Here is a 23,282-nt window from a genome sequence, read left to right as displayed (position 1 = left end):
GTCTTATGGCTTGGGGTAGATGGTGTTAAGGAGCCTTTTGGATCTAGACTTGGCGCTCCAGTACCGTTTGCCGTGCGGTAGCAGAGTGGGTGACTTGAGTCTTTAATGTTTTCGTCTTCCTCTGAAACCGCCTAGGATATAGGTCTTGGATGGCAGGAAGCTTTGCCACAGTGATGTACTGGGCTGTACTCACTACCCTCTGTGGCGCCTTATGGTAGGATGCCGAGCAGCTGCCATGCCAGGCGGTGATGCAACCAGGATGCTCTCGATGGTGCAGCTGTACAACTTTTTGAGGATCTGGGGTCCCATGCCAAATCTTTTGTCTCCTGAGGGTGAAAAGGCGTTGTCGTGCCCTCTTCACGGCATTCTTGGTGCGTTTGGACCGTGATAGTTGATGTGGACACCAAGGAACTTGAAACTCTCGAGCCGCTCCACTACAATTTCTTCAATGTGAATAGGGGCGTGTTCGGCCGTCCTTTTCCTGTAGTCCACGATCATCTCCTTTGTCTTGCTCATGTTGAGGGAGAGGTTGTTGTCCAGACACCATGCTGCCAGGTCCCTGACCTCCTCCCTAAAGGCTGTCTCATCGTTGTCGGTGATTAGGCCTGCCACCGTTGTGTCGTCAGCAAACTTAATGTTGTTGGAGTCCTGCTTGGCCACACACAGAGTACAGGAGGGGACTGAGGGCCCAGAGGAGCCCCCGTGTTGAGGATCAGTGTGGAAGATGTGTTGTTGCCCACCCTCACCACCTGGGGGTGGCCCGTCAGGAAGTCCAGGATCCAGTTGTAGAGGGAGGTGTTTAGTCCCAGGGTCCTTAGCTTAGTGATGAGCTTTGTGGGCACTATGTTGTCGAATGCTTAGCTGAAGTCTATGAACAGCATTCTCACATAGGTGTTCCTTTTGTCCAGGTTGGAAAGGGCAGTGTGGAATGCGATTAAGATTGCACCATCTGTGGATCTGTTGGGGCGGTATGCAAATTAGAATTGGTCTAGGGTTTCCAGGATGATGGTGTTGATGTGAGTCATGACCGGCCTTTGAAAGTACTTCATGGCTACCGATGTGAGTGCAATGGGGTGGTAGTCATTTAGGCAGGTTACCTTCGCTTTCTTGGGCACAGGGACTACGATGGTCTGCTTGAAACATGTCGGTATTACAGACTCGGTCAGGGAGAGGTTAAAAATGTCAGTGAAGACACTTGCCAGTTGTACATGTCCTGGTAATCCCTCTGGTCCCGTGGCCTTGGGAATGTTGACCTGTTTAAATATCTTGCTTATATCGGCTTTGGAGAGCTTGATCACACAGTCGTCCGGAACAGCTGGTGCTCTTATGTATGGTTCAGTGTTGCTTGCCTAGAAGTGAGCATAAATGGCATTTAGTCCTTCTGGATTGGCTCGCGTCACTGGGCAGCTCGTGGCTGGGTTTCCCTTTGCAAGCCCTGCCACATCTGGCGAGGGTCAGAGCCGGTGTAGTAGGATTCAATCTTAGTCCTGTATTGACGCTCTCCCCATAGATTTTGCAGTTACATAATGTCCCCATGAGTGACTGAACACTGACCAACCCCTACACTCCGAATTTTACGCTTGCTGCCCTAACACCACAGAAAGCACTGAGCTAGGCTGAAACAAATGCATTTTGGAGCTGCCTTACTCAAGAAAGCAAAAAAGAGACCATATTTGCATGCAGCTTTATTATTATTATTTTTATTTTTTTATGTTGATTTTAAAAGGATATGTGACACGTATTAATGCCAAAATAACATGCTAAACAGGTGTGGCTCAAAACAGGTGGGGCTCTACCCCGCTCTAAAACAGTATAAAAAAGAAATGCCTCAGAAAGAGGGAAGCAAATCAGGTGAGAACCTATAATAACCCCAATAATATGTGCCACGGGCACCCAGAGTAAACCTGGTTGAGGGAACCAATCAGCTTGCAGAACACATTTGACTCACTGTAGCTGCAAGGGGAATTTGAGCTGCTCTTCACTTGTGATTGAGTAGAGAAGAGTTGAGTCATTACATACGGAAACAAAGCGATGCATAAAAACATCCTAATAATAGACAGGCATTTGCTGTTTCATTAAACTTCCTTTTTTTTGCTTGCTGGAAGCTAAAATACTGACAACGACCAGGCACTACTTATTTGATAAGGTTTTCAAAGCTCACAAGGGATCAACAGTAAATAATATGGTAAGTTAGATTAATTACAATTTTAGCATTGAAGATGGTTACCAAGACTATGTAGGATGTGCTTTTCTCAAGTGGCAAAAGGTATAATGAATCATTTGACAATATTATTATTTATAGGGGGAAGTAGATTTCAGTTTAACATCCATTTTACTGAATTGTTACATTCACAAATGCTTCTTCTAGGCAAAATGATGGTGCATAACTGCTATCCTGAAATTAGTGCAGAAAGTTTGGGCATGGCATTTTGAAAAACAGTTTTTGGGGGTGGGTACATCTTCCTATTCTAATTCAACTAATATGGTAGCTCAATGACTTTCATTTCTACTATTATGATAACATTATACCACCAGTAGGAGTAGTACAACGAATGGTAACAGCAATGAGCATTTTTTGGTAAATAAGGATTTTCTGAAATGAAGGCCACAAATGCTCAAATCTAAGGTCATCAATATTTAAAAATAATTTATTAAAGTGATATGATTATCTGATTTTGCTCACAATGTTATGTGCCGTCATTTAAATTGACTAACACCAATTGACACTTTGGATTTAGATGCACCAAATTGTTAATTGTTAGCACATTTTGTTATTGTTCGCACATTTTTCAACGCGGATGAAGAACAGCTTGGCACACTGCCTGTCACCAAGCTTTCCACGCACATGAAGTATGTCCTCGCTGATGCTGTGGACATTCTAACCCCTTTAGATATTTTTACCTTTATTTAACTAGGCAAGTCAGTTAAGAACAAATTCTTATTTTACAATGACAGCCTACCCCGGCCAAACCCTCCCTTAACCTGGATGACTCTGGGCCAATTGTGCGCTGCCCAATGGGACTCTTGATCACAGCCAGTTGTGATACAGACGGGATCGAACCAGGGTCTGTAGTGGTGCCTCTAGCACTGAGATGCAGTGCCTTAGACCACTGTGCCACTACATAAAAAGGTGGGCACAGATTGTGTCACAATCAGCTACATCCTTCCATGCATCAGAGAAGTGACACATTTTTGTTTTTGCCCTAGCACTACACAGCTGACTCAAATGATCAACTCATCAAAAGGCTTTGATGATTTGAATCAGCTGTGTAATGCTAGGACGAAAACAAAAACGTGCACCCCTTTAGGTCCCCAGGACCAGGATTGAGAACCACGGACTAACCAATTGCTCCACAACGGAAAACTTGTCAAAAACCTGAAACAAGCAGTGGACAAGCACCTGACTGTATACGAGCTGAAGAAACCATACCAGATTGCCTTAGATACACACTTTAACTGGCATTGTGCAATGCCACTGAGAAGCCTACCTTTACTTCAGACATCAATTGTCTTACCACAAAGTTTACCAGCACTACACAAGATGTCCCACACGGTGAGCCACCACCTCCAGCGGATAAAAGTCGATTGGACACTCTGTTTGGTTTCATGGAACAACCAAGCACGGCAGCATGTACTCCATTTCTCATCACCCCCATCTTCCACCAACTACTGATCCTCTGAAATTCTGGAATACACAAAGTCAAACATACCCAACACTGAGCAGAATTGCTGTTGAATACCTACATATCCCAGCATCCTCTGCAGCTGTGGAGTTGCTTTTCAGCATTGGAGGGCATATCTTCAGACCAGATCACTGCTCAATGTCCAACTCGCTTTCTGAAACCCTGATGTTTTTAAAAATGTAACATGGCATCTTGTCCTCTTTCATAAAACACCAATGCAATTTATGGGCTGCATATTGTGATTAAAAAATGAAATACGACTTATACATATTAAGTTGTTTGTTATTTCAAATGTAACTACTAAGTACAATACATTCACAACTATTTTCAAATGTATCCAAATGATCTAATATTTTTGGGAAAATACTGTTGTTCAAATACGTCTAATGATGTGTAATTTAATATATTATATATACATACCAATACTTTCCAAATTGTATTTTCAATTACATTTTAAAATTCAAGTACTTTTAAAAAAATAGTTTTTTTGATATGTATTGAAAAGTTTTTGAAATACCTGAAATTGTTATTTTTTAACCCATTTCTGCATCATAATCATAAAAAAAATATTTTAAAAGCTTTCTTGGTCTCATTGATCTATACAGTATATGAAATACTTATGTTCACTGTCTAGCATTTAAAAAAATGTAGATAGATATCTCTAAATCCCTAAAACATGTCACTACACCTCTACACGTCACCAGTGGGACAAGCCAATTTGCTAGCCCCCAGTAGTTTCTACAATGCATTCACATATATCTGTTGCAATAGAAATGACTTACAATAGAATGACCCTATTGCAATAGAGTGGCCATAAAATGTGTGAGTGTAGGACTAAAGTCAATAAGTAAGTAATCATTATATTTCCATACTCACACGTTTGTACTGTTTGCTTACAGGATGCTACCACCTGCTGGTTACAGTTGGCTCCATTGTTCCTATATCACTTCCTGGTACCTACCTCATGTCATTGGATGAGGCAGTTTCCATGTGACATTACGGTCAATACTACCAATACCACAAATGACATCATCTTTAATTGTGAGGAGCGTCGACTGAAAAATGTACCTGTTGGCATCCCCTGGAATGTGACCGTGCTGGACCTATCGGAAAACAACATCAGAAATGTATCTCTTGATGCATTTTCTAATCTGGAGAACCTGACCCTTCTCAATCTCAACTGTGTCAACAAAAATGGTGACACACACATCGCTGAAGGTGCCTTCAAAAATCTGACAAACCTGCAGGACCTAAGGCTTAATGGCAATGGCCTCATCAACATTCCTCAAATTCTCCCACTCATTCTGGACAAACTCATGCTGGACAATAACAAGATCAATTTCTCGAATATGAGCAACCTTGTCGGTATACAACATGTGAAGGAGCTGTACTTATCCAAAAATTGCTATTACTGGAATCCCTGTGAGACTAACTTTACCATTGGATATGGCACCTTCTCAGTATTGACTAAGTTGAAGGTTTTGATGTTGGCCTATAATAATTTAACTCGTGTTCCAAAAGGACTGCCAAGCTCTATACAAGAATTACACCTCGATTCGAACAAGATACAGCAAATTGCTGAGGATGATTTCCTTGGACTAACCCATCTAACAATCCTGGAATTACAGGGAAACTGTCCACGATGCTCCAATGCTCCATATCCTTGTGTTCCCTGTCCTAATGATTCTCTGGATATTCATCCTCATGCATTTCATGGTCTTACACAGTTACAGACACTGCACCTAGCAGGCAACTCACTTCGTTTCATCAATAACTCCTGGTTTGAGAGCTTGAACAATCTCACACATCTGTTCCTGTCTTATAATTACTTAACAAATACTATCACCAGTGGAACCTTTTTTAGCTATCTACCAAAGCTAGAAAAGATTGATTTGTCATTTAATTATGATTTGCTTGCCTACCCTGAAACCCTAGAGCTTTCAAAAAACTTTTCACAATTGGTGTCTCTTACAACGTTACATATAATGGGTTTTGTTTTCAGGGAAATTCATTTAGAAACACTCAGACCGCTTTATGAGCTCAAGCATCTTTCAGTGTTGAACATCGGAACTAACTTTATTGTTCGATCTGATTCCCACATATTCAACAAATTCTCAAACTCAAGTCTCAAAGTCATATATCTTGCGGAAAACAGGCTTTATCCAATTTCAGTGAATGAGTCCCCAGGTTGTGGCACAGGCGGCAACTTAAAGTCGGTGTTGTACACGTCGCCACTGACTGGATATTATTCCAATTCAAGGGACTTTTCTTATGGAATAAATCACAACCTTGTGAAGCCAGAATGCTTTATCTCTGGTCGAGTGCTGGTCCTTAGTTCAAATAATCTCTTTTTCATTTCTCCAAAGCAATTTGAGGGCTATGGTGACATTGCATGTCTAAACTTATCAAGAAATGGATTTTCAGCAGCATTGAACGGGACAGAGTTCACCTCATTACCAAACCTAAAATATCTGGACCTGTCCTTTAACAAGATTGACCTGGCCTATGACAACGCCTTCAAGGAATTAAAGAAACTCGAAATATTAGACCTAAGTTACAACAGCCACTATTTTGAAGTGTCTGGTGTGACACATAATTTAAATTTTTTGAAAAATCTACCGACTTTGAAAGTATTGAATATGTCACACAATAACATTTTTACATTAACCACTAAGCAGATGACAAGCACATCTTTAAAAGAGCTTCAATTTCAACACAATTTGTTGGCTACATTATGGAAAGAGGGGGATGACTCATACAACAGCCTTTTTAAAAAGCTGACGAATTTGACCTATCTGGATATTTCATTTAACAGCATTGAGAAGATCCCATCAAAAGTCTATGAAAACATACCATATACCCTTCAAAAACTATGTATTAGTCATAATTCACTCTGCCATTTTGATTGGGATAAACTGGCAGGTTTTCAACAACTGAATTTCCTGGATCTAAGCTACAATTCTTTATTTCATGTGTCAGCAAATCTCTCAAACTTCACAGACACACTTCAGATTCTTGACTTAAGCCACAATCAGATTTTTCAACTCTCTCGTGGATTTCTTAGGGGTGCTCAAAGCCTTCAGATACTTGACCTCAGCTACAACCAACTGACTATCATCAACGAGACCACCTTCCTATCGGGCCCTGAAAACTACATGAAAACCTTGTCCTTGCAAGGTAATCCATTCCAGTGTACCTGTGATTTACAAGAGTTCATCCAGTGGATAAAAGATAACAAAAACGTGGAGATCCCCAGACTGGCCAGTGAGGTGACCTGCAACATGCCAGCCAAAATGAGAGGCCAACCAATGATACTGTTTAACATTAAAGAATGCAACGAGGACAACATAGCCTTCCTGATTTACTCCCTCTCCACTTCCTTGATCATGTTCACTGTGGTCATCACTATGGCAGGGCATGTGTTTTATTGGGATGCCTCCTATATTCTATACTATCTGAGGGCAAAGCTGAAGGGCTACCATTCGTTGAAGTCAACAACAACAGACAATCTCTATGATGCCTTTGTTACCTACGACACCAGAGACCCGTTGGTGTCAGACTGGGTACTGAACCAACTGCGGGTGCAGCTGGAAGAGAGGGGGGAGAGACACCTGCCTCTCTGTCTGGAGGAACGAGACTGGGCCCCCGGGGTCCCCCTAATAGACAACCTCTTCCAGAGCATTCGACAGAGCCGCAAGACTGTCTTTGTGCTGACTGAGGCTTACATCAGGACTGGGAACTTCAGGATGGCTGTGTACCTGGCCCACCAGAGGTTGCTGGATGAGAACATAGATGTGATTGTGTTGGTTCTCCTGGAACCCGTGCTGCAGCACTCTCACTTCCTCCTTCTGCGGCGCCGTCTGTGTGGAAGGAGTGTTCTAGAGTGGCCCCAGTCTGCAGCCGCTGAGACCTGGTTCTGGCAGCACCTAAGGAACGCTGTCAGGTTAGACAACCAGGTGATGTACAACAAGATCTACTCCAGGTACTTCACCAGCAAGTAGAGCACAGTCCAGACCAGAGACTCAAGAGGAAAATATCTTTCTCACACAAATAGACTGAGCAGTTACACACACAAACTGCGATACCATTTACAAGCTCTGACTCTATCAGTTTTTCTATCTCTTGCACTGAATAATATGGATGATACTGTACATCTGAAATCAACAATATGTATATCAATGTGCTATTCCTTGTTCTAACACTATGGCCACTAGTAACTGTGCATTATAGTTGTGGTTCAGTTTTTCAGTTTTATGCTGTCTATGGGTAGTAGATAGTTCTATTCCTATTTGTTTTTGTCAATACATTCAAACTGCATGCCATTTGTAAGTAGATATCTGATTTTAAAAAGGATGACTTGGTGCAGTCTGTCTATGGGCATCCGTCTTTATATGATAACAGGAAGTGAACTAGTCTTAAGTTCCTGTTTCTTTAGGCTCAGATGAGGATGTGAATCTGAAGCCATGGTGCTAGCCTGTCAGTGGCACTTCTTTCTTTATTTCTTTATACTTAGAAAACTATAGGCTACAGTGATTCAACTGAACCGGTATTGTTGCAACACACTATTTTATTATATTAATCAAAACATTGTTTAGGGAATCTCTTGTAAATGTGGACTATACATTGGACTACAGAGTCACAGCATCAAGGTCCCTTATGATAATTGAAAATGCATTATCTAAATGTAATCAATGACATAGAGATCTGTAAAATATTACAGTTGCATAGCCTCCAGACAGGTAGGCTTATGTTTCTAACGCAAACCAATAAACGCCTGTGTTACCACCTGATGTAATACTATGTAAATCCACAGGATGTCATCATTGAGACAATCAGTAAGAGTATCTCATGCGGTGACAGCGGACTGTTTTCTGTCGGCAGTGCAATGCTCTAATATCAAATCAGATAAAATGCAAGGTCCAATACGTTAAACAAATAAAACCATAACTTTTGTGTATGCTCTCTCGCTTGTAAATATTGATGTAATACGTATATATTCCAACCAAGATAAGCTCAAGAGTGAAGGAACGTGACGTCATGTTTACATTTGCATATTGCGGACTATAATAGACCTTGCTTGATTTACTCGCCTTCACTCGTTCTCTACGCAATCAGGATTGAGACACATCAGTAGCCAGTACAACTCCGGTGAGTGCACAAACACATTATTTGTTGTCATAAGCGCTGCATAGCCGCTTTTTCTAAAGGATTTTACAGCAATACAATATGTTGGTTAAGCTAGGCTACAAATTGTCGAATCGCAGCAAAAAGGTGTAAAGCCAAATGCATTAGAGGATACTCACTTAAAATGTATATGTTGAAAGCCCTATTCAATGGCATGTAATTGTATCTTGTATACATTTAAATGGCAAACCCAGTCTCGGGCAAGATGCTGAACCGACTCTGTATCACATCCGGCGGTGATTGGGAGTCCCATAGGGCGGCGCACAATTGGCCTAGCGTCGTCCGGGTTTGGCCGGGGAAGGTCGTCATAGCAAATAAAAATCTTCATAACTGACTTGCCTAGTTCAATTTAAATGTAGTTGGAATTTAGGCTTATGTCGATTTTTATTTTATTGTTTTATTTTTTTTTGTAGCGTGGATAGACTGTAGACTCGGTTAATGTTGCATAAAACATTATCATGGGTTATGGGGTGTGCTACAATGTCAATATGAAAAGCAAAGTTCCAAAGGTTTTTCTAAAAGGTCGACTCCACTTGCTTCATACTGTCTTTTTGAGATTGCGAAGCAGGGCGGTGGTTCTTCCGCCTGCCTGCAGACGGCTTGCACAGAATGTCAGTTACTTTTTCTAGTCATAGCGCTGATAACGAGAACACGTGCTCGTGGAGTAAACGCCCTAATGAGATTTGCCTTGCTTTTATATAAAATCAATGGATTTGTTGTTGTTGGATGCTTGCCCTGACATCTCATCACCCACGTGCTGTAGATCAATGAGAACCAAACTCCGCCTCAAAGGTTGTTTAGAATATGGGCAATTAAGAGTAGCATCTGAGGGAAGCAATGCAAAAAAAAAGGTAGCGGCCTGGTGTCACATTTGCAAATTTATCTAATCTGTAATAAATGATCTTGCTGCCTTTTCATTCACATTAAAAACATTAATCTCTCTTACCAGATCCTCTGCAAGCATGTCTGACAAGCCAGATCTCGCTGAAGTCTCTAACTTCGACAAGACCAAGTTGAAGAAGACCGAGACACAAGAGAAAAACCCCTTGCCCACCAAAGAAAGTAAGATTGGTGCTAGGTTTATTCTACTTAATAGCACACATCACTTGTGAAATTGGTGTTTGCCGTACTAACAAATTGACCATTTAACTTCAGCATACACACGGACACTAAAACATATTTTCCCTTCATTGCAGCCATCGAACAGGAGAAGCAAGCGACAGCATGAAGCCCAAGCCTCTGCTATGCACTGTACATTCCACAAGCATTGCCTTTTTTCACCTCGTAGCTGTGTAACCCAAAACCTAAGTTGCATTGTGATTGGACAAAAGCAATGACTGTACAGCCCCTCCCTAGAACTTATTGTTATTTTTTTTTTTACATCAAGTCTGAAAACAACTACTGACTGGCACTCTTTGACTAGGAGGATGTGTTGCGTGTCTCTAATCACTTCCAGCACCGTCACCTGTCCCTGCTGTGTCCCCTACTTCCAGCCACTTGTGGTTGTGAAGGGAAGTGCAAGGGTGTGATGGATCTGCCCAACCCGGGGGCCCACTTCTGACGTGTAATTCAGCTTCTGGCAACATGAAATGCTTTCAAATAAAGCAGTGTTTTGTTTTTTCTTGTTCAAATTCTTTTGTATAAATTCAGTTCTTGGAATGCAGAAGTTTGTTTTGATATGCAAATAAAGTTATAACTCTTTCTTGTGGTGACAGTAGGTTATTTTCATACATTTTGAATATGCTTAAACTAGTTTCAGTCATCACATTGCCTCTTGTAAATGTATTTTGTGCATCTGACGTAAAGTACATCTCTGCACATTAGGCAAGGGTGTATATACCAAAATAAATTGGCCATATTTTGGCGTCCTGGAATCTCATTGCATCAAAAGCCTGAAATCACAACCGCCAGAATCCAAGCAATGTTTTACTGAGCTGCTGTGGATTGACGGGTGGGCTTTAGAGCACTAAGTGGATGAGCAGACATTGCCTGTGCTGTCACAGTGCACCTGCCAACTGACCTAGAAAAACACCTGTGGCAATCTTTACTGCAAATGGCTTAATGGTCTGCCTGCCCGAGCAAAACGATGCACCCTTTGGCGTCGGTCTGGACTGGAGGCAGAGAAGGCCTCTGACTTCTGGTGTACTCCATCCTTTACTGTTGGGCTGGAATTGTTAACTGTTTTGTTATTTAAATCATCCAAAATCTTAACTATTTTAAGGTTTATGGTTGGGATATGTGGATTGCTGTCAAACTGATTATTCATTCCATTGAACGGGTCTTGAGTGGCAGCCTGGTGTCCCTATTCCTCCAGGACAGGATGACCTTGTACCAGATCAAAAAGGTTAAATCATGTTTAGTATAGGGTACTTTCTGATATTACTCCCCATGGGAGATTAAATGTACTGTACAAAAGTGTAAACATGCACAGCAAACTGTAGACCCATATCTGCATTTATAGGACTTCTGACCTATCAACTCAGGCAGATTACAAGCTGTTAGAATGTCCTTTAAGACACTAACCTCAAGCTCTTATCTCATTAAACCACCCCCATCATGACTCAGGCCAGACGTACACGTCCTGCTCTGACCCGGGCGTATGGTGGAGTCTATATCCTCTTTGGATAAGTCAGGAGCATCCTGACTCCCCCCCCCCCCCCCCCCACCACACACAGCGCTGTGGCACAGCATAACACATCACAGTAAAACCCAACATGGATTGGCTCAGCCCAGGGAAACTATAGCCTCCGCCTCAGATTTATCTAGGCCAGCCCATCTTAGTCAAGTTCAGCCCAGTCTGGTGTAGAGTCCACCCCAGGTCAGCCTGGTACAGCCCTGCACAGGACGTCTTCCTCTCAGCTGCACCAGGCCATTGTTCACGCAGTCCAGAATAACAGGAGCAGGAACCCTCTCTCCACTGCCTCCAGCTGTGATGCAGCTATTTCAGAGAGCCAGCTGACGTAGACACACTGAAAGACTCCCCCCTCTGCTGTCATAGCTTCCTCCTACTCCCCAACTAAACAAAAAAAATAAACGTTCTCTCACTGTCAACTGCATTTATTTTCAGCAAACTTAACGTGTAAGTATTTGTATGACCATAAGATTCAACAGCTGAACAAACTGAACAAGTTCCACCGACATGGGGGGTCAAAATCAAAAGTAATAATCTGTATCTGGTGTGGCCACCAGCTGCATTAAGTACTGCAGTGCATCTCCTCATGAACAGCACCAGATTTGACAGTTCTTGCTGTGAGATGTTACCCCACTATTCCACCAAGGCACCTGCAAGTTCCCGGACATTTCTGTTGGGAATGGCCCTAGCCCTCACCCTCCGATCCAACAGGTCCCAGACATGCTCAATGGGGTTGAGATCCGGGCTCTTCGCTGGCCATGGCAGAACACTGACATTCCTGTCTTGCAGGAAATCACACACAGAATGAGCAGTATGGCTGGTGGTAGTGTCATGCTGGAGGGTCATGCCAGGATGCGCCTGCAGGAAGGGTACCACATGAGGGAGGAGGATGTCTTCCCTGTAACGCACAGTGTTGAGATTACCTGCAATGACGCTGTGACACACCGCCCCAGACTGTGACGAACCCTCCATCTCCAAATTGATCCCGCTCCAGAGTACAGGTCTCGGTGTAACGCTCATTCCTTCGACGATAAACGCGAATCCGACCATCACCCCTGGTGAGACAAAACCGCGACTCGTCAGTGAAGAGCACTTTTTGCCAGTCCTATCTGGTCCAGCGACGGTGGGTTTGTGCCCATAGGCGACATTGTTGCCGGTGATGTCTGGTGAAAACCTGCCTTACAACAGGCCTGCAAGCCCTCAGCCAGCCTCTCTCAGCCTATTGCGGACAGTCTGAGCACTGATGGAGGGATTGTGCATTCCTGGTGTAACTCAGGCAGTTATGGTTGCCATCCTGTACCTGTCCCGCAGGTGTGATGTTCGGATGTACCGATCCTGTGCAGGTGTTGTTACACGTGGTCTGCCACTGCAAGGACAATCAGCTGTCCGTCCCGTCTCCCTGTAGTGCTGTCTTATGCGTCTCACAATTTATTGCCTTGGCCACATCTGCAGTCCTCTTGCCTTCTTGCAGCATGCCTAAGGCACGTTCACGCAGATGAACAGGGACCCTGGGCATTTTTCTCTTGGTGTTTTTCAGAGTCAGTAGAAAGGCCTCTTTAGTGTCCTACGTTTTCAGAACTGTGACCTTAATTGCCTGCTGTCTGTAAGCTGTTAGTGTTTTGACGACCATTCCACAGGTGCATGTTCATTAATTGTTCATGGTTCATTGAACAAGCATGGTAAACCGTGTTTAAACCCTTTACAATGAAGATGTGAAGTTATTTTGATTTTTACAAATTATCTTTGAAATACAGGGTCCTGAAAAAGGGACATTTCTTTTTTGCTGAGTTTAATACCTTGGGCAAGACTACTGTCTCAATGTGGTGGAGGGAGTGCAGTCTTCCCATGCAAGCTATCACACACATACTCACACAACCACCCAACACACACAGATATTCTGGTGTGAGCTAAGAGAGATATGAGTAGTTTGATAATATACAGCACCAGAAAGATGGGTACTGCTGACTTAGTGTTGTCAAATTTACTGAACAAAAACACCTAAACACCTAAAGTGTTGCTTCTGTGTTTCATGAGCTGAAATTAAACATCACAGATGTTGCATACGCACAAAAAGCTTTTCTCACAAATGTGTTTACATCCATATTAGCGAGCAAGATAAGAGAATACATCCACCTGATAGGTGTGGCATATCAAGAAGCTGATTGAACAGCCTGATTATTACACAGGTGCACCTTGTGCTGGGGACAATAAAACACCACTCTAAAAGATGCACTTTTGTCACACAACACAATACCACGGATGTCTCAAGTTGATGCAATTGACATGCTGACTGCATGAATGTCCACCACAGCTGTTGCCATGGAATTGAATGTTAATCTCTCTACCTAGAATTTGGCAGTACGTCCAACTGGCCTCACAACCGCAGACCATGTGTAACCACGCTAGCCCAGGACCTCCACATCTGACTTCTTCACCTGTGGAATTATCTGAGATCAGCCACCTGGACAGCTGATGAAACTGTGGGTTTGTACAAACTGTCAGAAATCTCAGGGAAGCTCATCTGCATGCCCGTCGTCCACATCGTAACCGACTTCAGTGGGCAAATGCTCAACTTCGATGTCTTTTGCCACGCTGGAGAAGTCTGCTCTTCACGGATAAATCCCGGTTTCAACTGTACCGGGCAGATAGTAGACGTTTGGGCGAGAACTTTGCTGATGTCAACGTTGTGAACAGTGCCCCATGGTGGCAGTGGGGTTATGGTATGTGCAGGTATAAACTATGGACAACGAACACAATTACAGTTCATCAATGGCATTTTGAATGCACCGTGATGAGATCCTGAGGCCCATTGTCGTGCCATCACCTCATGTTTCAGCATGATAACGCACGGCCCCATGTCGCAATGATCTAAACACAATTCCTGGAAGCTGAAAATGTCCGAGTTATTCCATGGCGTGCATACTCACCAGTCACCCATTGAGCATGTATGGAATGCTCTGGGTTGATGTGTACGACAGCGTGTTCCAGTTCCTGCCAATATCCAGCAACTTCGCACAACCATTAAAGAGGAGTGGGACAACATTCCACCGGCCACAATCAACAGCCTGATCAACTCTGCGAAGGAGATCTGTGGCGTGGCATGTGGCAAATAGTGGTCACACCAGATATTGACTGGTTTTCTGATACAAGCCCCTACCCTTTTTTTTAAGGTATCTGTGACCAACAGATGCATATCTGTATTCCCAGTCATGTGAAATCCATAGATTAGGGCCTAATGAATCATTTCAGTTGACTGATTTCCTTATATGAACTGTACCTCAATAAAATCTTTGAGATTGCTAAGTTGTATTTTTATATTTTTGTTCAGTATGGTAGCGACAATGTTGGTGTAGTAGTGAACTACATGTAGTTTAACTACCTTTTTCAGTAGCTTGTTGGTAGTTGAATCGAATTCAAATCTAAGCAGTGTTTTCCGTAGTTAATTACTTTTTTGTAATGTAGTGGTGTACCTAACTACTTGAACTACACAATACTTTTTTTGCAAAAATGAAATATGGCTGAAGTAGGCAAGAATTTGCATTCTTTTTTGGCATCAGACCTGCATTTATCAATTGAAACATTGTTTTGGTGTTTAATAGGATGAATTGCATATTCCATATTATGCCAAATTGAACTGTTCTTCCAATTTATAGTCTGTGAGATTACAAATTGACGTGATCATTTTTCAAGTAGTTTTTCAAGTAGTGAACTACATTTTCAGAGTAACTTTAGTTAACTTTAGTTTAGATTTTCTTAAGGGTATATTTAGTGTACCTTAACTTCTTCCAGTCTGAAGTAACTGGTTGCTTGGTAAACTATGTTTTCAGAGTAGCTTCCCCAGGACTGGGTAGCGATGATGAATTTGCCAGTCTGTTGTATTTGTTATTTAAGACCTGGAGACTAGGCTTTTTTCAATGGAAATGTAGTATATACACAATGCAGAGGCGGCAGAGAGTGTGGTTTCCTGTGTCTACTGTGGCCCTGGGACGAACTGCTCAGTAATGAGGGGTGACAGGTACACAGTTGTTCTGCCTGAACCTAATCCAAGGTGACAGGCACCGTCTAGGTCATGTGCTCTAATATACAGTACAGGAGAGACAGCGCCACTGCGCTGTAGGGAAATAGCAGGGGCAAACAAGTTTGAACCCTCCACTTTGTGTTTGAATTGGTTCAGGTTTTAATAGCAGGCTACACTGTAGAGGAAGATGCCCTTGCCATGCTGCCAGGTCATGTCAAATCCAGTTGTAGAATCTGAATAATTATCTTCTTCTAGCCTGCTGATTTTGTCAACAGTAGCTACACCTTGGGATACTGTTGTTGTTAGGGGTTGTCGTCATCCACCATGGATCATCATCTGACCTATAATCTAAGCATTTATCTCATTTAGGGATAATGTGATTCCTGATTCCTGCTTACAAGCTAAAATGAAAGCAGGAAGCACCAGTGACTCGGTCTATAAAAAAAAGTGGTCAGATGAAGCAGATGCTAAACTACAGGACTGTTTTATGTTCCAGGAATCTTCCAATGACGTTGAGGAGTACACCACATCAGTCACTAGCTTTATCATTTTTTTTAACTAGGCAAGTCAGTTAAGAAATTCTTATTTTCAATGACGGCCTAGGAACAGTGGGTTAACTGCCTTTTCAGGGGCAGAACCTTGTCAGCTCGGGGATTTGAACTTGCAACTTTCCTGTTACTAGTCCAACGCTCTAACCACTAGGCTACCCTGCCGCCCCAATAAGTGCATCGAGGACGTCTTCCCCACAGTGATTGTACATACATACCCCAACCAGATGCCATGGATTACAGGCAACATTCGCACTGAGCTAAAGGATAGAGCTGCCGCTTTCAAGGTGCGGGACTCTAACCCGGAAGCTTACAAGAAATGCCCTGCGACGAACCATCAAACAGGCAAAGCGTCAATACAGGGCTAAGATTGAATCATACTACACCGGCTCCGACGCACATCTTATGTGGCAGGGCTTGCAAACTATTACAGACTACAAAGGGAAGCACAGGCCCGAGCTGCCCAGTGACACGAGCCTACCAGACGAGCTAAATCACTTCTATGCTCGCTTCGAGGCAAGCAACACTGAGGCATGCATGAGAGCATCAGCTGTTCCGGACGACTGTGTGATCACGCTCTCTGTAGCCGACATGAGTAGGACCTTAAAACAGGTCAACATACACAAGGCTGCGGGGCCAGGTGGATTACCAGGACGTGTAATCCGGGCATGTGCTGACCAACTGGCAGGTGTCTTCATTGACATTTTCAACATGTCCCTGATTGAGTCTGTAATACCAACATGTTTCAAGCAAACCACCATAGTCCCTGTGCCCAAGAACACAAAGGCAACCTGCCTAAATGACTACAGACCCGTAGCACTCACGTCCGTAGCCATGAAGTGCTTTGAAAGGTTGGTAATGTCTCACATCAACACCATTATCCCATAAACCACAGACCCACTCAAATTTGCATACCACCCAAACAGATCCACAGATGATGCAATCTCTATTGCTCTCCACACTGCCCTTTCCCACATGGACAAAAGGAACACTTATGTGAGAATGCTATTCATTGACTACAGCTCAGCGTTCAGCACCATTGTGCCCTCAAAGCTCATCACTAAGCTAAGGATTCTTGGACTTAACACCTCCCTCTGCAACTGGATCCTGGACTTCTTGACGGGCCGCCCCCAGGTGGTGAGGGTAGGTAGCAACACATCTGCCACGATGATCTTCAACACTGGCGCTCCCCAGGGGTGCATGCTCAGTCCCCTCCTGTACTCCCTGTTCACCCACGACTGCATGGCCAGGCACGACTCCAACACCATCATTAAGTTTGCAGACGACACAACAGTGGTAGGCCTGATCACCAATAACGATGAGACAGCCTATAGGGAGGAGGTCAGAGACCTGGCCAGGTGGTGCCAGAATAATAACCTATCCCTCAACGTAACCAAGACTAAGGAGATGATTGTAGGCTACAGGAAAAGGAGGACCGAGCATGTCCCCATTCTCATCGACGGGGCTGTAGTGGAGCAGGTTGAGAGCTTCAACAACAAACTAGAATGGTCCAAACACACCAGCCAGTCGTGAAGAGGACACGACAAAGCCTATTCCCCCTCAGGAAACTAAAAAGATTTGGCATGGGTTCATTTGTATAGTTTGGGGAACTGTGACACAAATACACAGAAAGATCACTATGTTCATGTATTTTTTTCAACAGATTATAGTCTGACATCAGCTTATGACTGATCATTACATAATGGAAAACCCAGTGTTTTTGCTGGGTTTAAGGGTTTAACTGTTGGTCTTGGTGCCCTCATTTTCCATGCCCATGTAGTTTTTGAGGAGGAGTGGGGGGATGTGCCCTCGTTCTGTGAACACAAGACAAATGATCATTTCCCCCATGGCATTGCCCCTATGTCACACATATACTGTGGCACACCTAGGCTCTGCAGATGGGGGGGTTCTGCCAGTGACTTGCCCCTGGCCATCTGCCAGCTGAAGGTGTGAGTGTGGAGCAGTATTAGAGGACTTGTTTAGTGGCTGTCAGTAGAAATGAGGTCCTGAGTGTCTGATGGGACTGTTTTGTGTTGTACTCCCTCTGTGAAGGGGCTACAGCTGCTTCTTTTCACTGTGTGTGTCTGTGTCTCGCAAATGACTTCCAGGCCTGCATCGAGCATGCACAGAACATAACAGCTGTGCTGAAATGACAACAACGGTTTGTGCTCAGGGGAGGGCACAAGTTCACATGGCTCGTTTTGATTCCCAGGCCTCATTTTATCCAAAGTCATTTTCTCGTGAACATGGTGCTGTTTATTTTCTATTTGCCATTTTGAGGGAACAACAATGGCTGTCACAATGAAAATGCCTCCTATAAGGCGACACACTGATCAGCAATCCAACAAACGTCACAGACAGACAGAATAAAATGTGACATAACGCAATAGAAGATTAGGGTGAGGTTATCTAGATCAAGATATGTTATTTTTAGAATAATAATCATAATAGAGGGGAATACTCAGAGCAGACGTTTAGGATCCCAGTGAACCCTCAAAACACTATACAACACTATGGGTTCTGTTATTTAGCTGTGCTGCAGAACCGTCACACGTCTGCGGTGCCAACCTCTCCTCCCCCTCCCTCTCTATGAGGCTCCAATCACAACAGGCCTTCAGTGTCCAAACACAATGTGGACAGACACAACGGCCAGACTCCGGAGGAACACAGCAGCCCATGCCACACACCCTGGGGGTGAGGCGCTGCCACGCCAGCCAGGGACGCTGCCACCCTTCTGTGCCCTCACTGACCCTAATTAATTGACTAACTGTTCGTTATATCAAAACACTTTCCAAAGACGGGCTATTTCAAAATACCATATGTCAATATTGGCTATGGCAATGTTGGGATCCTACTCATATTATTTCCCGTTGTTTGGTGATTCTGACAAATGTGTAGTATTTTGGTGATTCTGACTAATGTGTAGTATTTATGTCAAGCTGTTTCGGACCAAAGAGCAAGGGGTTTTATCTTGGTGGAATAGATGAGCATGTGTTATTGAACAGTTGCTGCTTTTCAGTGTGAAACCTGCCCCAAAGTGCCCCTTCAGCCAACCCCAACAGTAAATAAACTGTTTGAATGTATGGCTAATCCATTGCAGTCTCTGACTAGTAGGACTTTAAACTGACAGGGTAACTTCAACTCCCCTCCTCCCTCCCTCAATCCACTGATGTTTTCATGGGCTTCTCTGCACCGTGATGCAATTTCCATTATCTACACAGTGAAGGAGAGACGGTTGTCCAGAGAAAGGGATGCAAATAGTGACTCCACACACAAACACACAGTCACACTGAGAGGTCATTGTGATGAATTTGACCCAGAGCGAGGACCAGGAGGCCATCTGCCAGTGTTGTGACGGGACGGCACTCGCCTCTCTGACTGACTGGACCGGGTGTGGGCTGCAGTTTAGCTGTCTCTCTCTCTCTGGGAAAAACACAGATGTCTTTGAGTCCCTGGCTGCCACAGCCTCAGCCTCATGATGGCCGGAGTGTCAATCTAATCAAGAGCTTGGAGTGTCATGCCACAATGATGCTGTGGCTACTGTACTATGGTCTGTCTATACTATCCAGTAATGAAGACATACTATCTTGTCAATGCTCATCTCTACAGAATTACAATTATGTGATGCTTCATACCAGCTATGTATTTAAATACTTGACAACATTCTCATTGTGAAAAAGTTCAGGAAATAAATAGTACAGTATGATACAAATCCACAACAAACTCTCTAAGCCATCAAATACTGTACCCCTCTCAAGCCATAAATAAACGAGAAAAGCTGTACTCAAATTCATTAACGTAAGGTCATGCAGATACTTCACTGCACCAGCCAGTAATTTTCTGAACAGGAAACACTGCAGGGTGAAAGAGACAGGGCTGGTTCCTACAGGTTAGTATTACTTGTTATACAAGAGGAAGTTGCAAGCGGTGCAAGAATAACTTCAGCTAGCAGCCTCTGTTGTGGCGAAAAATGTTTATCTCTGTTTCTGTGTTCTGTCTCAGAGCTTAATGGCCAGGTCCTTCTTTCTCTCTCTGTTTCCATGGTAGCAGACAGGTGCTTACGGCTTTTACTGAGACGGGTGCGGTTCACAATTCGAAATCAATGAGCTTTGGTTGATGCATGTGGTTTTGAGGATACATAGAATGAAATATTCCTCATATTTCCACATTTCCAAGAGGAACAAATGGAATGTAGTTAATAATTGTTTTGCTGTAGAATATTGCTGATTCGCCCGTAGATAAGTGTCGTAGAAATTCAGTACTGAGAGAGACTTGTTCATTTCTTCAAACAATCATCTTTATTTAATATCGATTAATTATTGCAATAATGAAACCGTCGACCCCACACTCTGAAGTGTGTTGCCGAGTGCTTAACTGATAAAGGAAAAACAGATGTTATACAGGACCTAAAAATGCTTAGTCAGACTGGTTCCAACTCCCATAAGCCACCTTGGTTATCGACACAGGATGGTGTTTTACCCCCAACCCGGCTTAGTTTCCCAGATGCTAGGAAGATGAGACAATGAGGCATTGTCCTAAACTCTTCCAGGCTATCACACACACCACATCTTGTCTATGAAATGCCAACTTTAGGTTTTCATCACCAAGCCATTGTCAGCTCAAGCTATCTCTAGCAAAAACAATTTTCCTTCACCATACGCCTAGGCTATCTACAGGAAGCTAGAGAGGAAACCATCTCCTTAACAGTTGCCAGCCCAAGCTTCATAAAGACTCCTCTCAGTTAACTCAGAAAGGGAGAGAGAGAGTCCTAAGAACCTTACTCTATTTCATAAAACAGCCATCTGGTGCATAAACATAACATCAGCGTGTAATTATGCTCCCACATAAATTAATCCTAATTTTCAGTCCACATTTTCATGTCACTTCTCACCAATCTGACAAAACCAAGCGTTATACACAGTCATATACTATACATCTTGAACATGTAAGATACATCTACACAGTCAGCTGTCATATATACTGTAGTCTAAGTAGTTGTAGTATCACCGGTGGGCTTGAGACACTGTTATTCAATTTCTGGCAGTTCTTGTACACTGTTGCAACTTGCAAATTGGAAACAACGCGAGGGGATTTAGCTCTATGGACCATTTCCAGTAGTTCAGTTGTCAGAAAGTTAGTTCCTCAGTGCTGATTATAGTTCCTGTTTCTAACTATTGCAGTCAGTCAACAGCCTGGAACTATGCTATTGGTCTTCTCATGGCAGCTCTTTACAGAAATGTCAAAAATAAACAAAAAGGCTTTTCAAGTGTGATCACACAGTGTTATACTTCAGTGAGACAATCTGGTTATATCAACTGCCTAGTACAAGCAAAAACATGATTTCCCCGTGTTTTATATGTACACTGAGCATACAAAACATTAAGATCACCTGCTCTTTCCATGACATAGACTGACCAGCTGAATCGAGGTGAAAGCTATGATCCCTTACATCACTTAAATCGGTGTATATTAAGTGGGGGAGATGGATTAGAGAAGGATTTTTAAGCATTGAGAATACTGAGACATGGATTGTGTATGTGTGTCAATGGTAGTAGGTGCCAGGCCCACCGGTTTGAGTGTGTCAAGAACTGCAATGCTACAGGGTTTTTCATACTCAACAGTGTCCCGTGTCTATCAAGAATGGTCCACCACCCAAAGGACATCCAGAAGACTTGACATAAACATGCAATTTGTCTCTCAACTGGGCTGCCTGGATACTTGCCCAGTTAGGAAAAGCCTCCTTTTCATTTGCAAACAAGCAGGTGACACATCTTGGTATATGGTCAACCTTCATAGAAGCCCTCAACTGTTCCACATCACAAGTTAGCTTACCTTCCAAGAATGGTCGGAACTGGAGAATTAGAACGGGGGGGAGGGGTGGACTATTTTCTGCCTCAGAGGTTGACAGTGTGTTGAGCAGGTGAGGACTCGAAACCTCCTCCCTGGGGAATGTTAGGGTGAAAGTGGCAATTTACCTGTCCAAGCAGGCAGGCACACAGGTCACATCTCTGCAGGCACAACCCACATCTGGCACAGAAAGCATTTACACCCTGGAGGTTGTGTTTAACTGTTAATGAACAACAATTGCGCTGGAGTTGTGGTTTAGGGTGTTGTATTATATAACACAAAATTGTCTCTTCACTAAAGTGACTACAAATCATGTAGATTAGCTCTCGATTTCCAAAACTCAGCAGATTAACAATACATTGTCGGTATCAGTACTAGAATGTGCACATCAGTGTGCTGTAGAAATATCCCCTGACTAAGAAACAAATAAACATACCCACCTAACCTTTGAGGAAATGCCATTGTTGAAATGTCAATGCCTTGTTATACTCTGCTGAACAGATACCAGCAATTTACATGCCTAAAGACATTCATGCATCGATGAGTGAAAATAATGGTTATGAAATAAAACTGAGCAGAGAGGTTTATTGTTGGCTTCAGTAGACTTAGCTCTATCTAGGCAGAGAGCATATCCTTCATAGGAAATCCAGAGAGCCAATGGTTGTTTTTGTTAGTGGGGGTTTCCATCTTGACTGTATTTTATGGGAAAAGCACAATTCTCTGGAACAGTGAAAACATCACAAACATATTCTTGACTCCACTTAGTTAATTTGATAATGATCAACATTGGTCGTCCCGAAACAGAGGGCAGAGACACTCATTGAAATATGCATCCCCCCCCGTATGGAAAAGATATTGAAGAATTGAACCAGATTTGTATATGTTCTACCTGGATCTTGTAAGTAATACATATGGCAGCAAATACATATACAGGATTAATATCGGACTTATACGGGTGGTTAACATTTAGACATAACAGAAATGTTGCGTGTATTACATAAAAAGCAGAGAAGAGATATGTAATCTAAGCCTTCTAAGGTCTCACATACATGTACATGGGACATGCACATTTCCCAAGCACTTGCATACCACTGTCTGACGTCATTGACACATGCAATGCGATACTTATTGAAAAATGAAGCAAAGTCTGCCGTGAGGAGGAGGACGAGTGACTTCGGTAGCAGCAGTGAATATATTTAGTTATTAAGTGGACCTCTTTCAACAATCATTCTCACAATAGCACATTGGTAGTAGTCAGTAAATACATATCAACGCTGGGCTTGGTTAAAACCTTGGATGGGAGACCAAAGCATAGCTGTAGATAACACAACTAACTGTGCAGTAGGAGTGTGCAAAGCTGTCATCAAGGC

General features: G+C 43.1%; 2 protein-coding genes and 1 long non-coding RNA gene across 3 annotated transcripts; 2 read left to right on the top strand and 1 right to left on the bottom strand.

Annotated features, from left to right (window-relative positions):
* Positions 1–1,684: 1,684 nt before the first annotated feature.
* On the bottom strand, positions 1,685–9,817 carry LOC149972806 (uncharacterized). Its single transcript, XR_016490535.1, has 2 exons — positions 8,987–9,817; positions 1,685–7,609 (listed from the first exon to the last, which is right to left on the bottom strand). It is a non-coding gene; the product is annotated as an uncharacterized LOC149972806 (long non-coding RNA).
* On the top strand, positions 1,974–8,640 carry LOC110501396 (toll-like receptor 8). Its single transcript, XM_090215567.1, has 2 exons — positions 1,974–2,185; positions 4,583–8,640. Exons 1-2 carry the CDS (start codon positions 2,183–2,185, stop codon positions 7,682–7,684), a joined length of 3,105 nt encoding a protein of 1,034 aa, XP_090071693.1. The 5' UTR covers positions 1,974–2,182; the 3' UTR covers positions 7,685–8,640.
* LOC118936315 (thymosin beta-12) lies at positions 8,784–10,568 on the top strand. Its single transcript, XM_021578937.3, has 3 exons — positions 8,784–8,831; positions 9,817–9,929; positions 10,064–10,568. Exons 2-3 carry the CDS (start codon positions 9,830–9,832, stop codon positions 10,093–10,095), a joined length of 132 nt encoding a protein of 43 aa, XP_021434612.1. The 5' UTR covers positions 8,784–8,831; positions 9,817–9,829; the 3' UTR covers positions 10,096–10,568.
* The last annotated feature ends 12,714 nt before the right edge of the window (positions 10,569–23,282 follow it).

Source organism: Oncorhynchus mykiss, chromosome 22 (genome assembly GCF_057628025.1).
Source record: "Oncorhynchus mykiss isolate SJ-2025 chromosome 22, ASM5762802v1, whole genome shotgun sequence".
NCBI lineage: Eukaryota > Metazoa > Chordata > Actinopteri > Salmoniformes > Salmonidae > Oncorhynchus > Oncorhynchus mykiss.
This window is presented reverse-complemented; position numbering and strand designations above follow the sequence as displayed.